The following is an 11,054-nucleotide window of genomic DNA, read 5'->3' as shown; positions in this document are numbered from 1 at the left end:
AAATCTATGGAAAATATGTATTAACCATTTATAAGTCAAAACTGCTGTGGCATGTTGGCAGGCCAGCCTACTATATAACTACAAAACATTCTTCTAATAATTATACTGCACTGCTAAGCTAAATATCTGAGATGTCATAATAGTATTGAAAAATTAAAGTAATGACTGAACCGAGAGGGAACATTCAAATATAATGGGGCCTTTATAAGAGCTTTCTACTTTACCACTAAGAGAAATATAAATGTATATCTAGATAAATACAATTAACTGGAATTAATACATACTTAAAATTACGATAAATTACATAAATATATAAACCAATTATTGCAACCATGGAGACGTTTTTTTTCTCAGTCATACCCCCAATCCAACTTTATCATGTTTAAACCGACTCATTTGGAGAGATTCATCGAAATGTCACCAAAGCAAATGTCGCATCACACGTTGATATTATGCGATGCTGGGTAACGGCTACAAGGGTTGAATATCTTGGTTTGCGGGGGTAACGGGATTGTTGTAGGCTAGTGTCTCTTGCCAGCTAAGAGAGAAAAAAAGTAGAGTTTGAAATTTACATTCATTTAATTATCAACTTGATTGTCATGATAGGCAAAGTTTATTTAAATTACGAGATATATTTATTTCAATGAGTGAGAAATTGACTGCCGTGGTAACGTGGTTCATTCACTTTACCCCCAATCCAAGGACTAATGGTCGAATCCAAGACCGGCACTAATGTTCGTAAGCAAGTCATTAATTCATATTTTCCATTCTCCGCCTAATAATAATAATAATAGCTCGTTCTTATATAGCGCTTTTCAGGACCGGAGGCCCTCACAAAGCGCTTTACAGATAAGTATATTATTACCCCGGTCATTGGATTCAGGCTCACCCGCACATAATGTATGCACATTCTCCACTCCCTGGGGAGCATTCCAGCCAGGCGTCATTTTTACATGCGCACACTTGCTAATCTAACCACATTAGCTTTCGCATCCTACCGGGTACCCATTTAACACCTGGGTGGAGAGTGGCAAATGTAGATCAATGTCTTACCAAAGGACATTAGTGCTGGTGCGGGACTTGAACCACGGACCTTGTGATCCACAGTCCGGCGACTTATCCACTCGTCCACAACACCTCTACACCTATGTGAACCTGGTGATTCGGGGGATAATAATAAATTGCAGGGCCCTGAAGAGGTACAGCATTGATGCTGATGAGGCTTCCCTGGATACATAAACATGATTATGAGGTTATCATTCTGAATCTCTAATTATTGCCTCAAAATCGTGTCAAATTGCCTCGTAAATGTCAGACCCCGTCGACATAAATGGTGAATCCATGTGACCTCTATTTTCACCGTAATACCAACTGCTATTTAGGTCACCATACAGCGCTCCAGGAAGTGGGCGGGGCTCATCATGCTGACGATTTGGGCGTGGCTCATCATGGTTACGGTGTGGGCGGGGCTCGTCATGGTTACGATGTTGGCGGGGCTTATCATGATTACGATGTGGGCGGGGCTCATCATGATTACGATGTGAGCGAAGCTCATCATGGTTACGGTGTGGGCGGGGCTCGTCATGGTTACAATGTAGGCGGGGCTCATCATGGTTACGATGTTGACGGGGCCCATCATGATTACGATGTAGGCGGGGCTCATCATGATTACGATGTGGGCGAAGCTCATCATGGTTACGGTGTGGGCGGGGTTCATCATGGTTACGATGCAGGCGGGGCTCATCATGGTTACGGTGTGGGCGGGGTTCATCATGGTTACGATGTAGGCGGGGCTCATCAAGGTTACGATGTTGGCGGGGCTTATCACGCTTAGGATAAGGGTTGCTACCCACTTCGCGATCAACTGTCTTGACGCTCTTGACAAAAGTGTGGGTGTGGTGACGAGGGAGATGATTCGGAGATCGAGAGTTGTAAGGATCTTTGTATGGTAGGCTTCTCTTTCTTCGCTCCACCGTTTTCCAGATGATCATATAAAGGAGAACGGCTAGCAAAAGGACAACCCCAAGGCCAACGGACAAGGAGATGATGACACCAGGTTGAAGTCCTGGGAGCGCCGATGGCCCTGGAAGTGATGGAATCGCTGGAAGTGCTGGAAGAAAAATGATGCATACATGTAGATAAGATGTTTGAAATACTGGTGTACAGAGTTTTCACAAGATCGAAATGAATAAGCTTGTTACGTTTTTTTTTTACCTTTAACTAATTATTTAAAAAAAAAGAAAAGAAGGTAATTCAAACGGGCCTATGTGACTGACAATGACAAATGCCACAAATAACTTTCAATTTAGATGTATGAAAATGTTGATAAAAACTATTACTCCGGATATGCCAAGATAGAGACAATGGATTTATCATTTTTTTTAACAATTCCATCGTCCCTATTCATTAACGTCACAATTTACTTTGACAGAATTAGACTCAACATTTTTTGTTATTTTTATGCTTTTTCTGTTCATGTTTTATGCGTAATCCGAAGTATTCTTGAAAAAAGATTAAAACAAAACGAAAACGTCACCAAAAGCTAAACTGGTCTTCTATGCGTTGAATGCAATTCAAGTACAATTAGATCAGAGCGAACCATTACCAGAGATATATACAGTGATGCCTATGGGTCTTCATTTACAGGTCTTTCAACATTTTTGTAAAGGAAAATTGGGCCAATAATAAGAGAATTATAAATGTTTTGAATAAGAGATGACTGAAGCTACATTGATTATCAAATGGGTAATTTGGTCAGTGGATCGTGACGTAGTCCTATTTGTCGTTTGTCGTATACGTATTTGTCGTATACAAAAATATGATTATTTTCTGTTTATATCCTCAGAATATTCTCATATACTGGACATTTTTTTTTTTTTTTTTTTTTTTTTGGGGGGGGGGGGGGGGGTGGGTCATTTTGGATGTTGAAATAAATGGGAAACTTTACTAGCACTACATCACACTGACATTACCGATTCAACCAATTTGAAGTGTTAGACAGTATTGTAAGACTATAATAAGCCTATGCCGTAGTACGTTAATGTACAGAAATAATTGTTTGACTGCTTTTGAATCAACTCCCCCCCCCCCAAAAAAAAAAGGTGATCGGCCAGTAAGTGACTGGTAATTCTGATTAGGGAGAAACTATAGGGGGGAGGATCTTTCACTAAGTGTCTCCCTCTTCTGTTTATTCTCTTGATTGGGGGTACGTGCCCCCTGTGACTACGCCACGTGGTTAAAGAAAAAGTGTGCAAACGTAGTCTTTCTTTCAGAATATCTCTTTTTCAAAAAAATAACGAAGTACACTTTTACGATCCGAACTCTTTTGATTAGAAATACAGATATACTTGCCGTTTTAAGAAAAGAGGACTTGGCTTCAAGTCTAATCGAATCCAAAAATAAAACCTGGTATAGACGCATTCACATACTCACCCTGTTTAGAGCACACTCTTCCAGGCCTGTTAGCATCGAGCGAATCGTCACCGTAGCCGTCACGACAGCGACAGGTGTATGACCCCACCATATTCACGCAGTCGGCATCGATTGAGCAGTCGGTGTCCAAAGTTGTCGAACATTCGTTTACGTCTGGATAAAGCATGAAGCATGATGTAAAATGTTTTAGCCATGACGTCATTTGCCTGACGTAGGACTGCGTTTAATAGCGACTGGCGCAATCTTTGACGCACCATTAGGGACTTTTAGATTCGCACGAAGACAAGGTGGATTGCTACGATCGACGTCCTTTTAATGCACTGCTTTGAATGGACGTCACACGTATCAGTCCACGCACATCTAAAAGTTCCTATTATGAGAGTGACTACGGACATACATACACACATATACGCACAAATTGTTGCCGAATGAAATTTGCCTGCATTATTACTGGCGTATGGATAATTGCCATAACAGACTCGATTAGCGCGCGCATGTATTAACTCTTATCATGCCACATGGCTAATCCCCATTGTGCCAAGACCCAAATCACGGAGTGCCAAGTTTATATTGAGATAATCTGATTAACGCGATAGTTCTATGAATAGCGAGTGCTAAACACATATCACAGTCCAATGAGCATAAACAATAACTGCTACTACGAAAGTATGCACGCACGCACATGACAGCGTAGCAATAGTTTGCTCGCATGTACAAAGCAATGTAACGATAGTGTGCATGCACCCTCATGGCAGGCTATGAGTTATCGCATTCCAAAATGACGACATGTACGAGACAGGAGTTGTAATTATGTCAGGACTACACTCATGCCAAATATCCATTACGCCCGATGCACACGAGACGTTATCTTCCTTGCGCCATTCAAGGACATGCGAGCATATTCATTCACCTAACAGGCACAGGTACAATCTCTAGTGGCATACACATTCCCTTGGCGCAGGGTGCACGGTTTCGAAATTGGTCTGAAAAGCTTAATTGACGGTAGTGTACATGGAGCTTTATGCTACGGTCACAAAGGTTCGTACGAACGATAATTTCGTACGAATCTCCCTGTTTTTCATTGTATTCCCGAATTTTCATTGTCTGAAAATCGTTCGTACGGCATTTGTGACCGAGGCTTTACATAGACATGTTTGTAGATCCATACCTGTGCATTCTCGACCGGGAAGGACCCCAGTTGGTCCGGTGTCTGTAGTCCCCGGTTGGCAGGTGCATTCGTAGCTTCCGACTGTGTTCATACACTGAGCGTACGGAGAGCAGTCATTGCCGGCTCCATCCTCGCACTCGTTTGCATCTGATGATAAAATAATGATAAATATTATTCCAGAGCAAAGTAAGTTTAGCCATATATATATAGATAACTATAGTTTTTTATTTATTTATTTCGGTTTAAAAAGACATATAAATATACATGATTCAAAGACCAAAACTGATCATGTTTACAAGTAATACAATAAAGTACAAGATGGAAATAAAGATAAACAAATAATACATTTCAATCAATACAATACCAAAATAAACTAAGAAAAAGTGGTGGTCAAATCATCAAATTACTAAACTGATATAGGGTAATGGTAGCAGATAAACAGACAATAACAATGTTAAGTAACCAAACAATAAAAAATATAGGGGAAAATTATATTTTGAAAATAAGCAACGATAAAAGCCTTAACACCTGGATTAACATAATTACGTTTGAGTTGAAAGGGTTACCACAAAGAAATATATATATCACAAATTGGAATCGAAAAGCAGTTATACAATGCCATTATTAAGATTTAACGTATATATCTATATATCGCCAAAAAAATTACATCTGAAGAGCGAAAAACTAAGGGAGGCATATAAAACAACGAGATAGATAAAGAGAAGGAAAAAGAGAGAGGGAGAGAAAGAGGGGGTGGGAGAGAATGAAGAAGAGAGATTGAGGGGAAATAAAGAGGAAGAGGGAGAGAGAGAGAGAGAGATACTTTTTTCTGTATCCCTCGGATGGTCATTAAATACTAAATTTTGTATAACTTGAATATCTTATGTGTAAACTGATGTATTGTCATCGCAAATTGATTTGAAACTAATAAAAGTTATTTTTTTCCACTGGAAAAAAGAAGAAAGACAAGTAAGACTAACCGTTCATATCTAATAAATAAAAAGAGTAATATCCTTTGCACAGGATACGCCACTTCCCTAGCCCAGGACTGCATCATCGATTCGTATGCGCTTTATAAACGCACCAATTAAGACTTTTAGGTTAGTGTTACGGTTAGGTATTGCGTTGGGTCCAGGGTTGAACTGGAGAATTAAGTTAGTGTAGGATAGTGACATGGAGCAATTGTCAAAGGAGCAAAAGTCGTGTAACCGAAACAAAGGAAATGTTTTATTTATTTGAAGATATACGTATATTCTCACCTTGAACAACTGTTGCACTTGCCATCACCGTGTACGCAGTGCCACTCCTCCTCAATACGTTATCCTGCATGGCAGTAGCAGCTACCACTGAAGCCATTGTAATGGTAGAAGAGTTATGGAACGAGCTCTTCTGAAAGATCAGAGCTAGGTCGACTACGATGTTCCCACTAGATATACTCCTGGTCACGACGTTCACAAGGGCGTCGTGAAGAATTGGGTTGCTCCGTATGATCTGGCGAACCTGAGGGGAAGTAGAAGAAGAGCATGGAATAGACAAGGTCGTGGTTCGCACATTAATCACCCGTAATATTCACTAGAATACATTTTATTTGCCTTCTTGAGGGGAATACTTCCACCTGCGTATTATAGAAAATACTGTCGGTGTATAATGAATGAGTCCATACGTTAAATAAGCATGGATTCACTATTCGGCTCGATGGGTCTTACAATTTTGTACAGATGACCTTTATCTGCCCAAGCGCAGATTGTTTCCACGATTTCTTACCTCATACTCGATTCCATGTCTAAATGAGTCTCCGGAAGCTCGCATCAATGATCGATGGTATACAGCAGGGACTCCATTCACCTCCGTTACTGTTATTCTTATTGTGTATTCTTTTACATCTGTAAAGAATTACATTCACAAGATAAACGTTATCAACATGTTATCTGTCGTATTCTCCGTAATGTAAAATGGATTGAATGCAAGACCCATAATTCTTGTCAATTGATGACATTGTTCACTTTATTGTTCATACTTGTCGAATGTAAAAATAATAATAAGAAGAACATCGAGTTCTTTTATAGCGCTCATATCTGTCAGATTTGACACGCCTGGCGCTCCCGATTATTACCCTGGCTTTAGCACGGCTGCAATTATGGCGCTCTAGCATTTCAAGGAATTAATTCCTGCCAGGAACCCATTTACATTACCTGGGTTGAGTGTGGCAAATGAAGATCAATGTCTTGCCAAAGGACATTTAATTTTCTTTTAGTGCCCTGCCGCGGACCTTGTGATCGACAGTCCGGTGACGTATCCAATCGACCACGACACCTCTAAATGTAAAGATCAATTATTGTTTTGCTTCGTTGTCACAAATTGTTGTTGTTCTCCCGGCAAAACTGTCACCAATTCATGAATATTGGTTTTCGCGTCCAAACTTCGATAAATTGATTGAATATCAAAATGAAATAGGCCTATGCTGAATTAGGGGCAGATCGAGGGGGTCACAGGGTTCCGCCCCTTAGTTGTTGTTATTGATTGGGGGGGGGGGGGTTGGCAATTCCCCCTTTTTATAGCCAATTTCACTTCTTGCTTGTCAGACTTTTGGGAAAGTTGAACCCTCTCCCTATTCACAAAGTCCTGTGTCCACCCCTGTAAATAGTGAATGGCCTGAGAGAGTACAATCAATTAGTAACCTGTTACTCCAATGCACTCGTCATTCGCATTTCGTATTCTATCTCGTCCGCATAAGCACCGGTTGGCAGTGCAAACCTCGTTGACTTGGCAGTTCGAATTCACAGTGCATTCCACGTTCACTAGAAAGGGGAAAAGGGGAAGGGAAAACATAATAAATAATTGAATTGAAGAGTAAAATTCGACAGCAGGGGGCTAGCCCGTGCAATGAGTTGATAATGCAAGCTATAGAGCACTATACCGATTCAGGTACGATAGTCCCGTTATGGGCCTGTATAATTCTCCCTACTAACTGGAAAATGTCGATGAAGAGTAAGTATACACATACATAATATTATGTTTATATATTAATAAGATTTTCATTGATGCCATACCGATAATCATGCGTTTTCTTGCAAAAGGAAAAAAGCCAAACAAAATAATAATTCATGAATTGGCGAACAAGTTTATCAGGCTAGAGTTAATGGTAATAAGTTCGCCGACACATGAAACAAGTATCAAACTACTGTGGCAGTTTATGACGTGGTGATTACCAAACGGCATATTGTGGCGATCAAAAAATTGGCAGATAACTTGTGTCTATCCGTAAAGTGTCAACAATATAAATACTTTCATTGCATAGTACTTAATTCCATGATACATGAAGCAAAATTGTACCAAAGCTAATTCACAAACATACCATGGTCGCAGAGTGCGCCTGCATATCCGGCTGGACAATTGCAATAGTAACCATTGATGACGTCACGACACACTCCACCATTCGTGCAGTTACTTTTTCTGCAATCATCGATTACTGGATGTGGTAACAAGAGAAATATAATCTTATATCAGATATTTAGTTGTAGAATATATGTGGCTACATTATACTGCATAAATTATTTAAAATACACTTGCACCAACTTTAAAGAAAAAAAAATATTGAATTGAATTGAATAGGATTTATTTCCATATCTCCATTAAAAAAAACATTCATGAAATATAACAAATATTTTTAAAACCAATGACATGGTGCAAAAAAAATATATGAATAGGGGAAAACAACACGAAAATTAAAATGTGGTTAAATATAACAAAAGTTCAGTATAACTTGTAAATATCACATCACAATATTAACATGAAAACAAAGTAAAGTAAAGTAAAGATCATAGTTTTTTTTAAATACAATATAAATAAAGAGTCAATGAAATGACGCCTCGTGTGCATCGTACATTACGCGGTGTCACGTGAACATACTTTCCGTATTATTGCAGAGGAGGGCAGTGGTAGATTGGTTCGGCCAATAATATCTATCAACCTGTAATGATACATGAATAATATCTATCAACCTGTAATGATACATGAATAATATGATTATCAATATGATGATAAATTTAAATCAGCTGAAGAGTAACAAAGACAACATAATTAAAGTTTAAAGTGCGGTAGATGTAAAGCGTTTCGAGGGGAGTATTGATACGAAAGGCAATATTACAATAATTAAAAACGTGGGGAGCTTAGATATACATGTATAATAGAATAATATGTAATCCACTTGAAATCAATAATGCTCAAGGCGCATTAAAAGAATTTTTTGTTTTTTGGAATACTTATATTGATCTGCTATAAATAATATCTGGAGGGATAGCATCCAACGGGAAGGTCCTGTGTGAGCAAAGGTTCTCTAACTCCACTTTGTATTTAGCTTAGTACTACATACATTTGAGAGCGTAAAGATCGGATTATAATGAGATGTGAATATGATTTTATTGCTTCCGATTTGATGATTCTACGACATACCTCAAAAAATGGGCAGTAGTCGGTTAATAAGTTGCCTCCAATATTAGAAAGTTCAGCAGGTTCAATTCCATCTATCGCAGTAAATACCTGATAAAACAATTAGGATAGTCTTCTAAATAAATAAATAGAGTTGACCAGAACAAGATGACATAGAGTACCGAAGCTGTGACATCATAAAAATCTATTTTTAGAATTTCTCGATTTTTTCTTCATTTTCCGAAAGAGCATCAAAAATAATGTCCAAATGTAATATGTTAAGTATTGGCTGAGATATAGCCATCTGTATAAATATATGTCCTATGTGAACTCAGTGTTATATGCTCTGGCTCCTAACAATTTTTTTTTTTTTAAATTCTAAAAATAGATTTTTGATGACGTCACACTTCACCACTCTATAGAGATTTCTTCGGACTGAAACAAGCATAATTATTTCAACCAACCAAGCCCTACGCTCTTGTCCATCGGTCACGTGCACATCTGAGTATGGGAAAAGTTGGACACTGCGAATTGATCAACAATTGAACAGCTGATATATTTTATTAGAATATTTATCATTGATGCTCTTTATTTCTCTCTTTACGTAATGAGAGCCATTTTGTTACGGCCCAGTTAAAAAATGCTCCGTGAGACAGAAAGCCAAAGGAAACATATGAAGCATATTCTTATGGTAAAGCTATATGTAGGAATACAAGGTTATATCACATGAGCATTTACAATGTATCCGTGAATGGGAACTCTTACCTGGAAGATTTCCGGGACGGGCGAATCGTATTTACTGAGTTTGCAGAATGCCACATCTGTTCCTTCAGCGTGGCAACCCGCCTCATGATCATTGGTACACCAAGGGGCTGGAGACAGGCCACTAAAAGTGTGGGAGATAGGATTGAAAGGGATGGAGAAGGTTGGGTAAGAGAGGGAAAGAGAATAGATGGATTGAAGGGAGAGAAAGAGAGAAATGCAGTGAATTATAGTTACCCAGATATAACAGGAGAACGTGAGAAAGAGAAAGAGGGAGAGAGAGAGAGAGAGAGATGGAACAAAAAGCAAAATGTATAATATTGTACAAATAAGGTCGTAATCTTTTTTGCGATCAGTAATAATATTTTTTTGGTATTTATGTGTCTAATTAAAGGGTAATGAAATGTAAAAAAAAAATAATGCAACAATGGATAGGCAATAGCGTGTAAACTGTAGCCCTTCTTGGTGGGGTCCAGGGGCAAAGCACACAGACGTTTGAATATACATGTATATATATATATATATATGTATATGTATATGGATAATTTAGTGGGGTATATTTTGCTTTCTTATGGATCTGTACAACATGGAAGAGCTTGGGGGACTGGCAGAGCCCCTGCCGGGGGTTCAGGGGTGGAGCCCCAGGATGCTCTCGAGTTTTAGCAATTCAGAGCCTTCAAGATGACCGTCTTGAGCGATGGAAACTCACACTCTCCCCTAAGGACAATTGTATACAACAGCGGGTTGTCTTTGGAACCACTTCTATCTGTATCAATGACATGGGGTCCAATGGTCCACCTTAGGCCCCTGGGTAGCCGTATGACCGATACAAACCCTAGTCCACCCCTTGAAATTTAAATTGCACTGCCCCCATTGTGTGCTCCTTTCAAAGAGCACAAAAAGCCCTACGCCCTTAATAGTGGACACAACATCCAATGGGATTTAAAAAAAAAGTGTTACTCCTTCACTGAATAGGGACCCTTGCTATACATTGTGACCTTTCTGCCCGATCTCGACGCAACAGGCAGCAAGAAATTGCGTAAATAATAAAAAGTGAACAGGAGTGGATGTTAGAAGCTTAAACTACAGAAAACTCACTCTCTCTCCTAAGGACACTGAATTGTTAGCAACAAAAGGTTGTCTTGGGAATTACTTAGATCTTTAAAAAGGTCTAAAAATTCCACTTTGCCAAACATCAATGTTTGGAGTCGACTATGCAATGCAGAAACGATACTTTTTATTTTATGCAAAGACGGGAGAACGG

General features: G+C 39.1%; 1 protein-coding gene across 1 annotated transcript in view; it reads right to left on the bottom strand.

Annotated features, from left to right (window-relative positions):
- Positions 1 to 1,074: 1,074 nt before the first annotated feature.
- LOC105446365 overlaps positions 1,075 to 11,054 on the bottom strand; it is a 30,664-nt gene continuing 20,684 nt past the window's right edge. Inside the window, exons 11-20 of the mRNA XM_011683101.2 lie at positions 9,794 to 9,914; positions 9,053 to 9,139; positions 8,510 to 8,570; positions 7,956 to 8,069; positions 7,279 to 7,398; positions 6,365 to 6,483; positions 5,860 to 6,100; positions 4,601 to 4,747; positions 3,433 to 3,585; positions 1,075 to 2,110 (exon numbers count right to left, since the gene is read on the bottom strand). Of these exons, the coding sequence (XP_011681403.2) occupies positions 1,293 to 2,110; positions 3,433 to 3,585; positions 4,601 to 4,747; positions 5,860 to 6,100; positions 6,365 to 6,483; positions 7,279 to 7,398; positions 7,956 to 8,069; positions 8,510 to 8,570; positions 9,053 to 9,139; positions 9,794 to 9,914 (1,981 nt within the window). The 3' untranslated portion in view covers positions 1,075 to 1,292. The remainder of the gene's footprint in view (positions 2,111 to 3,432; positions 3,586 to 4,600; positions 4,748 to 5,859; positions 6,101 to 6,364; positions 6,484 to 7,278; positions 7,399 to 7,955; positions 8,070 to 8,509; positions 8,571 to 9,052; positions 9,140 to 9,793; positions 9,915 to 11,054) is intronic.

The sequence above is a fragment of the Strongylocentrotus purpuratus genome, unplaced genomic scaffold (genome assembly GCF_000002235.5).
Source record: "Strongylocentrotus purpuratus isolate Spur 01 unplaced genomic scaffold, Spur_5.0 spur5_scaffold_4, whole genome shotgun sequence".
Lineage (NCBI taxonomy): Eukaryota > Metazoa > Echinodermata > Echinoidea > Camarodonta > Strongylocentrotidae > Strongylocentrotus > Strongylocentrotus purpuratus.
This window is presented reverse-complemented; position numbering and strand designations above follow the sequence as displayed.